Raw genomic sequence first — 17,668 nt, 5'->3', positions numbered from 1 at the left:
TGGAAGATTAGTAGGCTATGCCCTTCCCATTGTATGTTTTTCATACGTGTGGATGCAGACCATATTAGTTGCTTGTGAAGATAGTTCATACATCTGATCAGTGTGACACGTGGCCTGGGCTTGTTAGGGGAGGGGGTGGGTCCAACTCTGTGTACTCTCTCTATCATCATGTCTCTACATTCTTGTTCAATGCCTAAAATGGAAGACAAAGTATTTTTGACAAAGTGGGAGAGAGCCGTGCCTTTAACTGATTCAGGAAGTCCAACCAGTCAAATTGTTCCTTCTGGAACGATTTTCGATATCGTCCAGCTTGTTCCAGATATGGTAGGTATCTGAAGTCAGTGATTTTACTGACTGCTTAACTCCTTCCATTTCATGTGATAGTGAGCCCAAATTGTTATCTGTTATGGAGACCCGCTGAGTGAGAAATTTCAATTGTTCTGTAATATCAGCAACTGCTTGGGACAACAGGGGGTCCATGGTGGTCTTAATAGCATCTACAATGTCCCCTTACGTCACGTATGCAGATGGAAACAGGCATATCTGGGGATCTGCATACCTGATGAGGAGAGTCTGGGTATTCAGTTGCACACTTTTTGCTGGCAGAGGTCACAGCGCCTGTGTGCGGCGTCCGCTGTCATGTTGGACTCCACTCTCCTTTTCTCCTGGCGGGGAGGGACACGGGAGATGCTGGTGGCATCATAAACTTGTTCATCACTGGCGTCGGAATGTGCGGTGAAGGGTGCTGCCGGCAGGTAGTAGTGTGGAGGCTGCGGGAGCCAAAGCTGTCTGTGTGGCGGTGGGTCAGCGGAGCTCCGGAGCACGCTCCCTCACTCCATCAAACCAGAAGCGGATCCGAAAGCTGTACTTTTACGGACTGTAATCCCAAACCTTTTGAGAAACCATCCCGCAAGAAATCTAGCAATCTGGACACCTTGAACCTAGAGATGTGCACTTTCTGACGCTCACACCACCTGATGTAAACTCGATTTTAATTTGCAGCAGACATCGGCTTACGAGCCCTTAACATATTCTGGATAACTGCCTCATAGAATCCTTTTTTCTTCAATAAGGAGCTCTCATAAGCCAGGCCTTCAAATTGAGCCAAGCTAGGTCCAGGTGCAGAAATGGACCTTGCCTTAGAAGATCCTGTCGAAGAGGAAGAGGCCAAGAGTCCATTGACAATCTCAGAATGTCTGAATACCACAACCTCTTGGGCCAGTCTAGCGCAATCAGTATCACTTGTACTTGTTGAGACTTCACTCTTCTCAGCACCCGCGTTATCATCGGAAACAGGGAAAAAATGTAAACCAGGTGAAAGTGCCACGGAACAGTCATGGCATCCACCGCCCAAGCGGCTGGGTCCCTGGTCCGTGAACAAAATCTCAGGACCTGGCATTTGTTCCTGGATGCCATTAAATCCACTTCTGGGAGCCCCCAGCGACTCACAATCTCCTGGAATACCTCCTGATGTTATGACCTTCCAGCAGGTCCTCTCTGCTGAGGAAATCCGCCTCTACATTCCGGATCCCCGGAATGAACACAGCTGACAGAATAGGAATGTTGATTTCTGCCCAACTGAAAATCTGCGAGACTTCCTGCATCGCCCTCCTGCTGCGAGTCCTACCCTGATGATTCAGGAAAGCCACCGCCGTGGCGTTGCCCGACTGCACCCGTATCGGGAGGCCCTTCAGAAATTCTTCCGCCTGCTGCAGCGTCTTCCAAACCGCTCTAAGTTCCAATATGTTTATTGGCAGTTTGGATTTGTGTCTGGACCACAGACCCTGCAATTGTAGGTGAAGGGCAACTGCCCCCCAACCCCTGAGACTGGCGTCGGTCATGATCACCAACCCAGTTCCAAGAGCGAAGTGAGCACCCCAACTGAAACGTCTCTATGTCCATCCACCAGACTAAGAACTCCCTTGTCTCCTGAGATAGGAGTAACCTCTCTTGCTTCATAAATACATGTCCAATATTACCCCCAGAAACAGTAAACTCTGTGTGGGAATCAAATAAGACTTGGGCAGACTAAACATCCATCCAATGTCTCCTAAGAACTGTGTCGCCACTGTTAGGTGTTCTTGAAGACACATCTGATTCTGCTTTGAATAGCAGATCGTCTAAGTAGGGGATAATCACAATCCCTCTCAGCCTGAGCGATGCTGCCATGACAGCCATCACCTTTGTGAATACCCTTGGTGCCGTTGCCAGACCAAAGGGTAGGGCCTGGAACTGTAAAGGAGTCTCCCCTATAGCAAAGCAAAGTAAGGATTGATGTTCCTCGTATATGGGTAAATGAAGATATGCATCCTGAATATCCCACTGATGCCAGATATTCCCTTGGCTCTATGCTGCCAAGCGCAGGGACTCCATACGGAAATGATCCACCCAAAGACTTTCAATTTAGGATGGGCCTGACAGACCCATCTGGTTTGGGGACCAAGAAAAGGATTGAATAAAATCCCTTCCTTCGTTCTTCCAAAGGAACCGGGACCACCACCCCCTTCTCCCTGAGAGCCAATGCTGCCCCCAATAGGGCAGTATGTGAGCTGGCTTCTCTTGGCGAAGGAGTGGGGAGAAATCTCCTTGGGGGACCACCCCAGAGATTTATCTGGTAACCCTTTGAGACAGTTGAATGAACCCAAAGGTCCGAGGTTGGAATATTCCACTTGTCCCGAAACTGCAGGAGGCGATCCCCCACTCTGAGACCAGAAAGGGGAGTCTCTGCCCCGTCATGCAGAGGACTTATCCTCTCCTTTTGACACCTGCTTCTTGCTTAAGGCTCCAAACCTAGATTTGGAAGCTTTCCCTTTATTGGCTGGGAATCTACCTCTTCCCGCCTGTCCTCTGCAGGATGCTCCCCACCCCAAAAGGATAAGCGAAAAGCAGGTTTAAAAACTCCAAACTTTGAAGCTGAAGTTTTATCTGTGGTAAGAAGAAAAGTACTCTTACCCCCCATGGCTTGCTTAATGATGGATTCCAGTTCAGAACCAAAAAACAACTCCCCTTTAACAGCCAAAGACTCTAGGGATTTATTTGATTCACTGTCTGCTTCCCAGGCTTTGAGCCAGAGGGCCCATCTCGCAGATACTGCTGTGGTGGATATCTTAGACGCCATCTTTGTGCCTTCTTCTCCCGCCTCAGTAATGTACTCTGCTGCACATCTGAGCTTTTCGGCTAAGGTAAAGGCCACGGAATCATGCCGCAGCTGATCTCCCAAAGCCTTAGCCCACTTAATCATTGCTTTGGCTAACCATGCTAAAGCAATAATGGGGCCCACACCTTCAAACATTGCCTTAAGGCATCCTTCCACTTTTTTTGTCGACGGGGTCCTTAATGGCTGCCCCACCCTGGATCGGCAAGGCTGTGGCCTTTGATAATCTTGCTACAGGAGCATCCACTAACGGGACTTTCTCCCACAATTTCACATGCTCCTCAGGCATGGGGTACATATTTGCAAATCTCTTTGACATGGAACTTTCAAAACTTCCCCCAACAAGGAAACCATACCTTCGTCAGAAGGGAACGTCACAGAATCTCTATGCATCCTTTTAAAGACACAAAATGCCTGCACTTTGTCCTCCTCAGAGAAGTCTAATGCCTGTTTCACAGCAAGGATTAAATCCTCAATACCCAGGACAGAAGCATTAGCCTCTTCCATCTGCTCCCAACTTAAATCCTCTTCACACACCATCATCATCTGAATCCAAACTTAACAGAGGAGGTGTAGCTGAAGGCCGTCTGGAGTAAGGACTCTCAGAAGGTTTTGCAAATTTATCCATAAGAAAGTTCATCCTATGAACACCCTGTGTAGTGTCCTGTATATCCTTCAATAATATAGGGTCCCCCTGCGAGGTGGCCATGGAGCCCATAGATGTTTGAGAGGAGGAAATATGGCCAGAAGACTTTACTAAGTGATCCTTTTGCCTATTTAAAGCCTCAGCTAAGGCATTCATAGACCTCCCCAACGCAGCAGCCCACTCAGGTTCTTGTTGCTCAGACCTCTGGGCTTGCGCTCCACTGGGCACAGACTCACAAGCAGGGCACAAATCCCCTTGATTCATCTGTTCAGTTAATTTAAGCCCGCAAAATCTGCGGTCCAATAACATGCCTCGCGCTTACTCCCCAACAGCAGTAGCATCACAACCGTCAGTCATAATTAACCCACGGTGCACAATGTCAGGCAAAGCACAGAGCATTGTATACAGTGTACTTATCTGTCTGCTTGCTGCCAGCGACTTCAGCGTCAGTGGGGATAGCGCTTTCCAGGAGAAACTGTACCATCTGTACTTTGAAGAGATAGCTAGGCTTCAGCTCCGCAGTATGGAGAGAAAGTATGGAGAGAAATGGCGCCAGTACACAGAGCAGGAAGAGACCAAGTCTCTGCTTTAGCGGGGTAGGGTAGCCTGTTTGGCACTTTTCCCCCTTTAGTCGCTCCCACAAGTGTTTCTCCTCACCTCAAGTGCCCCCCATTCTCTCTGGGATCACTTGGAGTCGTCCAGCTGCACTGGAAACCTTTAATAGACTTCACCTCCCTAGTGGGATTTTCGTTTATAAGCCCATCCAAGATGGCGCCGCCATTGCGGGAGGTCCTTCCCCCACGATCCCCTTCTAAGTAAGGAGCCGGTTCCAGACACCCCAGGGCCCAGGCAAACCTCTTCAAAATAGAGGTTAAGCGCTGTGCAGTGGGCGCAGACAGCAGACCCCTGCACACAGAGAGCTGACAGGACGTGTTTCTGTCAGCCTCTGCTGCGATCTCAGTGTGCAGCGCTTCTATCATAAGCAGCACACTGGAAAAAAACCTGCACTAACCACTAAAGTTAATAAAACAATAAAAAACCTAGCTATCTAGTTAAAAAATCCAAAGAAAAACAGCGGCTGCAGGAGCAGCCGATTAGCATAGCACCCAATCCTGTGGGCACCTAAAACAAAGTGAAGCATCATGGGATATAGAAGGGAGGAGCCTGCTTCCAAAAGACTTCAGCATAGGTGCCTTGGCTCCTGTGGACCCTCCTACATCCCAAGGTTAGCTGTGTCACCAGTATGGACGAAAGAGAAATCCCTTTTTCTCTTTCATCCATCCTGGTGACCTAGCTTAACCATGGAATGTTCAAGAGCCGGTCCTTTGGGAGGGTACGCTCAGGTCTGCAGCCGGGAAGTCTGCTCACCCAAATGAAGCGGTCTCATGGAAATGGTCATATTTTGTGAAAGTGTGATATTTTGTGAAAGTGTGAACAGAGGACCAGGTGGCAGCCCTGCATAACTGCTCCGCTGAAACCCTGCGATGCACAGCCCATGAAGAAGAAACAGACATCCTGGTATGGGCATTAACCCTAGCCCGAACTAGTCTACCAACTTGTCCAGGTATACGCACAAAACGCAAACCACATCCAACCGTGATAAACCTGTCCCTATTTCTAGCCTCTTCAATAGGACAAAATACCGGGAGCACAATCTCTTGATTTCAATTAAATTCTGACACTACCTTAGGCAGAAACTTTGGGACTGTATGCAGAACGGCCCTGTCATCATGAAATACAAGGAAAGTAGGCTTAAAAAAATAAAGCCCCAACTCCGAGACTCTCCTAGCAGATGCAATGGCAGCGAGAACAGCAAGTTTACACGGAAGCAGACCTCAAAGGTTCAAAAGGAGGCTTCTGTAACACAAAACGCACCATGGAAAAATCCCACAAGTTGGCCATAAGGATGTTTAATGCATACCACACCCTGCAAAATGGTCTGCACCTCCGGAAGAAGAGACACTCTCTTTTGGAAGAAAATAAACAAAGCTGAAAATTGTACTCTCAAAGACTAAAGACTCAATCCAGCCGAGAATCCATCTTGGAGAAAATCCAGTAGCCTAGACAGTTTAAACCTGGAAGTGTGAGCATTCTGCCTTTCACAGCATCTGACTTATATCTTCAGAACCCTGTGATAGTTTGCCACAGAACCTGGCTTTCTGGCCTTTAACATTGTCTGAATCTGAAAACCCTTTCTTTTTCAACAAGGAGGTTTCAAAAGCCAGGCCGTCAACATTATCCGAACTAGGTCCTTGTGTTAACAGATCCGGAAGAAGAGGAAGATACCAGGGGGGTGTGCCGACAGTTGAAGGAGTACCAGGCCCTTCTGGGCCAATCCTACCAGAATGACCCAGGTATTCTGTTCCTTTATCCTCTTGAGCACCAAAACTATTATGGGAAATAGTGGGAAAACATAAGCCAGCCTGAATTTCCAAGACACTGTCATTGCATCCACGGCCCACACCATCGGATTCCTGCTCCTGGAACAAAACTGAGGGACCTGATAATTGTGACGTGAGGCAATCAAATCCACCTCCGGGAGCCCCCAGCGGATTGTCAGGGCCTGGAACACCTCCAGATGTAAAGCCCACTCTCCCTCCTGTAACTCCATTCTGCTAAAGGAAGTCTGCCTCTACATTCCGTATCCCCGGAATGAAAATTGCAGACAGGGCCGGAACATGACGCTCCGCCCACCTGAAAATCTGCGACACTTCCCGCATAGCCATCCTGCTCCGAGTGCCACCCTGATGATTTACATAGGCCACAGCCGTTGCATTGTCCAAGTAAATTTGAATTGAAAACCCAGTTAAGACCTCCTCGGCTTGAATGAGCACCTTCAATATCGCTCTGAGTTCTAATGTGTTTATGAGGAGAGAAGATCCCATCCAGGATCCCTGAAGCTTGAGGTGCAGAGCGACCACTCCCCAACCCATAAGGCTTGCATCTGTCATGATCACAATCAAGGACCATGTCTGCAGAGATCTACCCAACTGCAGGTTGTCCAGATCCATCCACCTCCTGCGACAAGAGTATCTTCTCTTGCTTCATGTTTTTTGGGTCCCCTGACCAACAGGCAAGAATGTTCCATTGAAATACTCGGGAATGGAACCAAGCATTTTGTAAGGTCTCGAATGTAGCCACCATTTTACTAAACAGCTTTGGTCTGGACCTCTGGAGGACCAGTCTCACTAGTTGGCGTATTTCTTTGGTTTTGTCCTCTGGAAGAAATACCTATGTAAATGGGTTTCCAGTATCACTCGCAGAAACTGCAATTTCCATGTCAGCGTCAACTGTGACTTTTTGAAGTTCAGGATCCATCCGTGATCCTGCAAGAACTGTATTGCCACTCTAAGATGATCTTGAAGTAATTCCTCTGTCTCCGCCTTGAAAAGAAGGTCGTCTACATATGGAATAATTACTATTCCTTGCAGTCTGAACGCTGCTGCCAAGACAGCCATAATTTTCATGAACACTCTGGGCGAAGTTGCCAGACAAAAGGGAAGGGCCTGGAACTGAAGATGAAGGGATCCCACTGCAAACCATAGTAGAGACTAATAATTCTGCTAAATAGGAACGTTGATGGAAGCAAAAAATTCTCCCAGCTCCATGCTTTGCAGAACAGATCGTAGAGACTCCATCCTGAAGTGATCCGCCCATAAATGTTTGTTTAGGGACTTCAGGTTCAGACTAGGCCTGAAAGAGCAGTCTGGTTTGGGGACCAAAAAGAGAGTGGAATAGAATCCCTTATTTCGCTCTCAGAGGCACTGGAATAACCATTCTGAGTGAGAGATGCCACCACCCCCAAAAGGGCTTGCTTCATAGGGGCTTCCTGTGGCAAAGTAGCTGGAAGAAAACGCCTCTGGGGGCCACCCCTGAGATTTATCCTTGTAACCTTCCAAAATTACATTCTGTACCCAAGGGTACTGTATCGACTGTAGCCAGCTGGTCCAAAATTGCAGGAGCCTTGTCATGCAAAGGATTTATCCTTGGACATTGAGGAGGGCTTCTTAGTGAAGGCCCCAAATTTGGGTTTGACAGATTTTGATCCACCAGAGGGAAACTTGCCCCTGTCTGATTGTCCCCTATCAGATGATCTGTGAAGATCCGGGGTTCCAAATCACTCACGCACCGTGATAGATAATTAACCAGCAGTGGTTTATTAAACAGAATGGGTGAGAACAGCTCAGCATACTCCAGTAACACAATCCAAACCAACAGTTCCACAGCAATCCCCTGACAGAATGTCACTTCTTAGCCTGGGAGCAGAGAGAATCTCCCTTTGGTTTTTTTTTACAGCTCTATTTAGAATAGCTCCTACTTGCTTCTGTGTCTCAAAGTCTGAAGTATGGAAATCACATCTACAGTTTTCAAATCAAGGTGAGTACATGAGACACAGACACAACCTGTCTGGTCAGCTTTGGAACAAAGGAGAGGCCTCTACACATAGCTGGGTCTCCTGGGGAGAATAAAGAACTTTTGTTGAACAATAGACAATGTATAAACAAAAGGGACGATGGTACCATACATCACTTAACCTTTGTTTTTTTTTGTAAATAATAGATATCTTAAGGCTACCATGAATACATTAAGATTGGTTTAAACATACAGTAGTTTGTGGTTAAACTGGGACAGGCAATAAGGACAGAGAAAACACACAGATTGCATATATAGTGGTGAGAGTATACTGTGGTGAGAGATGGGGATAAAAAGTACAGATTCAACAGGTTTTGTTGACTGTGAAAATGAGGCACAACTATATCACTTTGGTCAGAGACCTCATTTTCTGACACCCACAGTGGTCACAGGAAAGGCACTGCTCAGAAGAATCTCAGCTGCAGGACTGTAATAAAGCAAGCTCCTTTCAGCTCCGCGTGTAGTAGGAAAAAGAGCGCCCAGTCCACAGCCAGTTCAGCAGGGAGGATATGCATTTTGGCCCCCACCCCCTTCAGTCGCTCCCATTGCAGATTCTTCTCACTCCCAGTGACTCCTCTTGCAGTGCCCCACCACGCGAGGCTCCTGCAACAAGCTTGTCCTCCCATGGAGTGCGTCAGTAGAATGCCATAATGGGGTAATTTCACTTGAGACCTCTCTCTAATGGGCCCCACACACTGCGACATTCAGGCTTTTTTCTGAGAGATTTTACTAAATCACTCAGAAAATGGCTGAAAACGCATGTAAATCGATGTGTAAATCAGAACGGACGGGTCAGAAAATTTCAGTGCAGTGGCTCAGAAGCTCTGGAACATCTCCTGCATGTGTGGTGGGCAGATAAGCAGGGCCTCTGAGTGGGCGATGTGGCATCGCCCCCCCCCCCACACTTGCGGCAATTCCGCCCCCCATTCCCCCAGTTGCGACAATTCCGACCCACCGTCCCCCACTCGTGGCACTTCCGACCCTCCCCCACTTGCGGCAATTCCGGACCCCCCCATCCCGGCACTTCCAACCCCTTTCCCCCACTCGCGACACTTCCGACCCACCACCCCCTCACACTAGATGAACTCACCCTGGCGGTGGCCTTGTCTCAGCGGCGTCGGTCCTGGTTCCCATGGGTGGTGGTCTGGGTCCCCCTCATCCATCGGTGTGGCGGCAGCAGAGGAAAACCTTTTCAAAATGGCAGCAGCCAACCAATTTTGGCTTACCGTGTCATTGCCATATCCCCAAGAGCTGGCTATATTAGCCAGCACCAGACAGGGGGCAGCCAGTCCGACAGCGGAGGAGGAGCAGAGAAGAGCTCCAGAAGAACAAGCCCTGGGAGCTGGTGGTCATGCAAAAGAGCTGAAAAGGCTGCCTCCCCCAGGTGAAGATCACAGATGAAGAGGCTGAAGCCCTGGGAAGCAGCAGCCATGCAAAAGAGCTTAAAAGGCCCCAGGTGAAGACTCCGCAGAAGACCTGGGGGGCAAGGGCCCCCCTGGGTGAAGACAAGATGCAGTTTAATAAAAATATTTTAAAACCGGTTTGTGTTTTTATTTTAATATTTCCTTTACAGTGGGGCTATAGGTACGGGCCTTTAATGCCCCACATGCTGGGACCTGTAGTCCTACTGTAAAAGACAATATTATTGTTCAAACAAGCTATCAACCTTGCAACCAACCACCCAGGGGTGCAGGGGATAGCCCCGTGCTTTAGCCCAAGCCTGGAATGCCCTGGAGAGGGGGACCCCACCTCCCCAAAACCTCCCGGCCTGGGCAGACTAGTTACGGTGGGTAATGCTTTGGCCACGGGACCCCATCAAGCGTGTCCCCTGGCTATGGCATTACACCCCCTGCTAGTGGAGCCTGGTGCTGAACCCCAAAATACGGGGGACCCCCACTCACTTTGTCCTCCGTACTTTGGGAACCAGGACGGCTCCAAGAGCCCAGGGCTGGTCATGCTTTTACATTATTTAATTAGGTACTCTTTACTTAGAAGGGCGCCCATCTCGGCCATCTCGGGCATTGAATGCACTAAAAAATCAGGTTCGATGCGACAGACGAGATGCCCGAGATTTCCCATAGGGAACAATGTTAAATGTCTCAATTGACCCGATTTTCCTGTTCAATGCCTCAATTGACCCAATTTTTCCATAGGAAACAATGTTAAATGGGCCACAGAGGCCAAATAGGCACCCTGAAGTGAATAATGGCCACCCGAATTGTTAACGCCACCCCACGATCAACGTCAACCCGAAGCATGGCGAGCGCAGCGAGCCCGCGAGGGACGGCGGTACGCGTCCTACGACCTTTTCATACCCCCACTATCCACGTCGGCGTGGAGTTGAGAATAGAAAGTGTGGCGAGCGCAGCAAGCCACCGAGCCCGAAGCGTGGCGAGCGCAGCGAGCCCCGCGAGGGGACGCGGATACCTTCACAGGTATCCGCGTCCCCTCGCGGGCTTCACAGCTGTCCGCGTACGCTCGCCACGCTTCGGGCTCGGTGGCTCGCTGCGCTCGCCACACTTTCTATTCTCAACTCCACGCCGACGTGGATAGTGGGGGTATGAAAAGGTCGTAGGACGCGTACCGCCGCCCCTCGCGGGCTCGCTGCGCTCGCCACGCATCGGGTTGACGTTGATCGTGGGGTGGCGTTAACACTTCGGGTGGCCATTATACACTTCAGGGTGCCTATTTGGCCTCTGTGGCCCATTTAACATTGTTTCCTATGGAAAAATCGGGTCAATTGAGGCATTGAACATTGTTCCCTATGGGAAATCTCGGGCATCTCGTCGGTTGATCGCACCCGATTTTTTAGTGCATTCAATGCCCGAGATTTTTTACTAACGATGCCCACGATCAAAATCGTGGGCGCCTTTCTAAGTAAAGAGTACCTTTAATTATTTTTCTAATATAGACAAAAAAGATGAGACTCCACCAGGCTCTATTCCAACCCATTATTACAATTTGAAGACTTTTTTTTTATTCTCCTGAAGTCTCCAAAACACTTACTGTGAGAGATGTGAAATGTCTCATGCTGAATCTCCCATTATAAATCTCTGGCATAAATCTCTCCATGTGTAGGGCCCGTAACAGGGAGCCAGTGGAGTGTCCCCCAGGGACCTGGAGACCTCTCCATGTAAAAAACAGGGAGGTCACAGTGATGGCAGGCACACAGGTATATCACCACAGTGATTACAGGCACCCCCTGCAAGGGACACCGCACACGGAGGGGGAAGGAGAAGCCGCCGCTTACCTCCAGGGGGTTTGGGGTGCGCCGCTGACTGGCTCCACGGCCTCCGCCACTGCCCTGCCGTCCACTTGGCTGCCCGGCTCCACTTTGAACAAAGGCGCGGCTACGGCAACATGGCCGCCGGCCTCCTGCACTGAGGACATGTATAGTGCAGGAGGCCGGCGGCCATGTTGCCGGTAGCCGTGCCTATGTTCAAAGTGGAGCCGGGCAGCGAAGTGTATGGCTGAACGCAGGGCAGACGCCACTGACTCGAGTATAAGCCGAGTGGGGACTTTTTCAGCTAAAACAAAGGCTGAAAAACTCGGCTTATACTCGAGTATATACGGTAACTGGAAAATTACGTTCAGCATTTGCGTTAACTTTACTTCAAAATGATATTAAACATTTAAACATTCAAAATGCAGCACACAATGTAGTTAATGGGTGAAACACACATTAATTGAGTCCACAACTGCAAAAAGGGACCACTGCTGCTTTGTGCGCTCAGTTGTAATGTCTGTGCGCACGCTCGTCGAGGTGTGTGCGCGCGCACATGCGCACAGCTTAGAGGGAACACTGGTCACAGGACTCTTGACAGGAAAGCGCTTCTGTCACCCCCTGTAGTGTTAAATAACAGTGTAAAGAGGTTTCCTGAGAAAATCTCACACTGAGCCTGCTGCTAGCTAAGAGAAATTACTAAAATAAAAAATCCTAACTAACTCTAATCTGGCTGCATCCCTTAGCATATGCACCAACTCCTGTGGGCACCTAAATGAGACTGAAGTCTTCTGGGATGCAGCAGGCGAGGAGTCTGACTCTTAAAAGAGAAAAGAAGATTTTAAGACAGGATCCCATTTTAATGCAACATATCCCTGACCATCCTAATTTTATATATAGGAGGGCCCCCTCACTAAGGGATAAATTAGTGCATAGCAGCATAGAGGTGGAACCACGCCAAAGCATCAGAACAAAAGGATTCCACAGATGCTCTATGTGCCTAATGTGCCGAACTGTAAAAAGCCAGACAGCCAAATTTTTAAGTTTCGAAGCGAACGGTAAAACTTTTAAAATTAATTCTTTTATAACATGTAACTCCAGGAACGTTATTTATGTACTGGAGTGTTCATGCAAATTATGCTATGTTGGGAAAACCACTAGAAATTTGAAGACACGCCTTTCTGAGCATATATACAATATCAGAAAAGGCTTAGAGACACATTCAGTCCCTGCCCATTTTAAATCCGCCCATAACAAAAATGAATGCCAGTTAATTAATTTTTATGGTATTCAACAGATACTTCCAAAATGTAGAAGTAATGATATAGAAAAACGTTTATCCAAGGTAGAAATGGAGTGGATCTTTAAATTAAAAACATTAACACCACTGGGACTGAACTCCGATTTCGAATTAAAGTGTTTTTTAACTTGAATTGGCTGTCAGGTTTTATTTGTTTTTATTATGTCATTTTTTTATTATGCAATTATTTATTCACTTTGTAAGATCTAGTTATTCCTATGCTGCTATATTTATGAAACTGATACCCTTATTCTGAGTTCCAGATCGTTCTATACTTAAGAACATTGTGGGCAGATTTGCCCTTTTCCAAAATGGAGGATGCAATGTCACATTACAGACGTTTTTTTGAAATGGAACTTTTGCAGTTATATCAAACTGACTTGGGGAATCAATCACCGGGCAACCACCTCCGCGAGTGACCACTTCCGGCCGGCAGGAATGAAGCCGGAAGCAGTGGTGAGTGCGGCAACTCCCGGTGCCGACTCACAGTATAGGAACTAAGGATGCAGTGTCCGTGGGGAAGCCGTTCATGCGCACACCTGGCTACCCATAGTAACTGTGGTAAATGCCGGAGGACGCATTTTTATGACGGACACCCACTAGGACCAATATCCTGTTTCCTGCCATAAATATCGGCAGCATTATTCTAACAGCACACTTCTGAAGAAGGACCACTGGGGTCCGAAATGCATTGAGTGTTTGTGCTGAACGTTTGGATCCCTATTTGGCTCACTGGCAAGAACTCTCCCCCCTTCCAGGACTGGCTGAGGACCGATTCCGGAGTTGGACTCTGCTCAAACCTGGATTAAGGAACATTTGGGAACGTGTGAGCAGTGTTAGCCTTGGGTTACCATATCTTGCTTTTATATCGTCTACCTTTGTGAGTGTTTCATTCTATTAAAACTTTCATTTGTTGTTAACACTACACAATGATGTTTTTCTGATTTCTACCCCTTATGCAAGTCCCCATTTTCATGGCTGGACACACTAGGGGTATTTTCATTTCAGAGTGAACAATCTGCTGGGAATTATCTCCAGGAAAGTTATGTTATTTATGATTTATCACTCATTGGTGTGATTGTCAGTTATTGGGAAACATCCCTAAATAGCGCTATTTGGTGAACACAACCCCTTAGCACTCCATTGTCTTAAAAGACATAGCATAGATGCCTTGGCTACTATGGACCAGACAACATCCCATGGTTAAGCTGTGTCACCAGGATGGACGAAAGAAAAATCCTTTTCAAAAATGTTTTTTTTTTTATATGAAAAATGCTGTATAAAATTAATATGGTTTTTATGGATAGATTAGTATTGTATAAGTTATATTAAAGGGTTATTACTCTATTTACTGAAAGTGGAAACTGTCTCCATTCCCATACAGATGTAGCCGGCCTCATTTTTGCAGGGGATGGCGATTCTGCCGCCATACCCCTGCCAGCGGCCGGCTACCGCCAGGTGCGCTTGCACGCCCCGAGGCAACGGAGAATGGTGGGATCCCCGCTGCTTCCCCCACCGTTGCCACCGGTCCTTCTCGCTGCCCTGACCCCCCCCCCCCTCCCGAACTGGGCAGCGTCTCCCTGAAGCGGAGACTAACAGGGAGACGCTGCCCAGCCGCCGTGATACTGGGACGCACGCGCGTCCCAGTCTCTATCGCTGGCGCTCGCCAGTGAAAGGGATCTGGCGAGAGCCGGCCAAGGATGAGAGGTGCTATGTGTAATTCTATAAAGGGCGTCATTTAAAAAGTATTCAATTAAGCAAATAAGTAATGTCAGTCAGGTCGGTGTACTGACTGTTGGAATCCCAACTGCTTGCACGGCATACCACACCAGTCTTAAAGAATGATAGACTAAGCATTAATCCAACTAGCCACAGAATATTGGCAGTATTACCTCTTCAATATTTCGTATCCAGTTTTTTATATTGTCAAAAGATTTTTCATTGGTGATATCATAAACCAACATAATACCCTGCAATAAAAAAATATATATTTAATACATATACAAGTAATAATTAAAGATTTGTGAATGGAGCTGGTGAATATAACTGCCATTGGTTAAAGTTTCAATATTTAAGGGCAGAGTTATATCCAAGGAAGGGGTTAAAACCAGGGTGCAAGAGGCTTGTCTCCCTTCTGTTTCTGTTTTTGTTTGTTCTTTTTTATTTGCTAGAAGCAAATGCGACCACACGGTGCACAATAGGAATCTTCACATAAAGAGAGCGTGGCCTTATTTTGGTTCACTCTTTCTGACAAAATCCTTCTTAGATGGACAAAACTATGTGCACTGCAGGTGGGGCAGATGTTACTTGTGCAGAGAGAATTAGATTTGGGTGGGGTTTTACTTCAAAGTGAGATCTATATTGCAGTGTAAAAATAAAGCAGTCAGTATTTACCCTGCACAGAAACAAAATAACTCACCCAAATCTAATTCTCTCTGCACATTTTACATCTGCCCCCCTGCTGTGCACATGGTTTTGTCCATCTAAGAAGGATTTTGTCCGAAAGAGTGAACCAAAATAAGGCCCACTGTGAGGAGGGTCAGACAGATTGCAGGACAGGTAAGTATCTTTTCGTTTGATTACTGTTAATTACTGTTCTGTAATACTATTGTACTGGTATTTAATACTGAGTGGTGTGATTTAGTAGCAGTTTCTACAAATATGTAAAAATGAGTGGGAACAAGGTTGAGAATCTCCACCAGTGTGCATCTTGTAAGATGTATTCGCTGATGGACATTGGGTTCAAAGGTAAATATATCTGTGCCAGATGCAAGCAGGTGACTGCTCTGGAAGCCAAGGTCAAGGATCTAGAGCAGGCATGTCCAACGTTGGCCCTCCAGATGTTTTGAAACTACACATCCCAGCATGCTTTGCAATAGTTTTAGCATTCTCGAATAGCAAAACTGTGGCAAAGCATGCTGGGATGTGTAGTTTCACAACATCTGGAGGGCCAACGTTGGACATGCCTGATCTAGAGCATCACATTGCAACACTGAGGGAGATATCCAACCTTGAGCAGAGTTTGCAGCTTACGGTCGCTGCATTATAGCAGGGGTCCTCAAACGTTTTCACTCTGGGACCCCATTAAACAATAAAAATAATTACAGGACCCTAGCAAGTTACTGCAGAAGGTCATCACATGGATAGTAAGCAGAAGGAAACATACATGGCAGCATTGTGGAGGCACAAAATGATGCGACAAGTCTAAACAGACAATTCAACAGATTTTTCAGACTCCTTGAATCACTGACTGAGATTAGAAAAGTCATCAGCATGATAGCCAACAACATGGAGTCGCGACCCCATGCTGAGAAGGTTGGGGCCCACTTTGGGGTCAGGACCCACAGTTTGAGAACCGCTGCATTAGAGTAAAAGGAGGCCCAGGGGGGAGGGGGTGGGGTCAGCAGTTGAGTTAAGCGAGGAAGAGATGATTATTTATTTATTTATTTATTAACAGTTTCTTATATAGCGCAGCATATTCCGTTGCGCTTTACAATAGATTGGTAGCTGGGTAACAGTTAGGGGGTCTAGGATGAATAGAAGATGGATGAAGCGACAGGCAAGCTCTGAACTGCCAAACCCTAGTAGATATGCCCAAATGGATGCAGAAACTATGGTTGAGAGAGAGAAGCTGGGGGAGCTGGCAGGGAAGGGTTCCTCTAGCAACCAGAGCATTACCCCCTCTGGCAGGGAGGGTAATTCAGAGAGAGGAAGGGCCCAAGGCAGATGGTGGTGGTAGGGGATTCAATTATTAGGAAAGTTGATAGGGCATATCTCGGCCCGGGTGGACAGATTATTGGGAGGGGCTGGTGAAGACCCAGCGGTCTTGGTGCATGTAGGCATCATTGACAAAGTCAGTGGTAGATGGGATGTCCTCAAAAAAGAAAGAAATATTGTCTGTGCCACGAGCTAGCCCAGGGAGACAGAGGGAGATTAGGGAGGTTAACATGTGGCTCTGCAGACTAGTGCAGGATGGGGGGATTTCAGTTCCTAGAAAACTGGGCGGACTTCTCGTCAGACGCCATCTCTTTTGCAGCGACGGATTGCACCTGAACAAGGAGGGGGCAGGGGTGCTCGGGGGTAGAATGGTGGGAAGGCTTGATGAGATTTTAAACTAGGAGGGTGGGGGGAGGGTATAGTAAGAAACCTTAAACCAATAAATGAGTGTAGAATAGAGGGCAAAGACAGCTACATTGTGGAGGAAGCAAGGGGAAGGGAGGAATAGGGGGAACAAGCTATACGAAAAGTGTATGAGAGACACACAGCCAAGTACAAATATTGTCCATGATACGGATTTATCGTTTCACGAACCTTCTGCAACTGTAACAGGGAATATGACAAGGGCAAAGGAAAAACGAGATCTGAAATGCCTTTATCTGAATGCTAGGAGTTTAACTGGTAAAATGGGGGAACTAGAGACCCTATTTTTGGAGGAAGATTTTGATCTCATAGGTATTACTGAAGCTTGGTGGGATAAATCACATTGAGTGGTATGCCAACATAGAAGGTTATAGTCGGTTTAGAAAAAAACAGCTTAACTAGAAGGGGAGGTGGGGTTCGTTTATTTTTAACCATCCTTAAAACCATACATAAGGAAGACAAAAACAAGAGCACAATATTATTAAAGGGGCTAAAAAAACTTATAGTAGGAACAGGTCATAAATCACCTAACATAAATAAGGAGGAGGTAAAAGACTTCCTGCTTAAGGGGGGGAAAGCGGCCATCTTAGGGGACAATATTATTATGGGTGACTTTAACTACCCATAAATAAATTGGAAGGATAGGTCAACTAGTACCGCTAAGGGAAATGTTTTATTGGATGCCCTAAATGACCACTATTTGTATCAATTTATTTAATGTCAAACCAGAAATAACAATGATAAGCAACAACGGGGACATTGTTACTAACATAACCATAAGGGAGACATTGG

At 47.1% G+C, this 17,668-nt stretch overlaps 1 protein-coding gene across 6 annotated transcripts in view; it reads right to left on the bottom strand.

Moving 5' to 3' along the window:
• The window catches only part of LOC146069168 (ras-related protein Rab-8A), a 454,991-nt gene that overhangs the window by 285,259 nt on the left and 152,064 nt on the right, over nucleotides 1-17,668 (bottom strand). For 4 of the 6 annotated variants that reach the window (XM_083179286.1, XM_083179287.1, XM_083179289.1 and 1 more), the window contains exon 4: nucleotides 14,629-14,706. The exons of the other annotated variants lie outside the window; for them this stretch is intronic. In XM_083179286.1, the coding sequence (XP_083035412.1) occupies nucleotides 14,629-14,706 (78 nt within the window). The remainder of the gene's footprint in view (nucleotides 1-14,628; nucleotides 14,707-17,668) is intronic. 6 annotated transcript variants of the gene reach the window in all.

Source organism: Crinia signifera, chromosome 1, assembly GCF_055691185.1.
Source record: "Crinia signifera chromosome 1, ASM5569118v1, whole genome shotgun sequence".
Lineage (NCBI taxonomy): Eukaryota > Metazoa > Chordata > Amphibia > Anura > Myobatrachidae > Crinia > Crinia signifera.
Note: the sequence above shows the minus strand (reverse complement) of the source record. Positions and strands in the feature narration are given on the sequence as shown.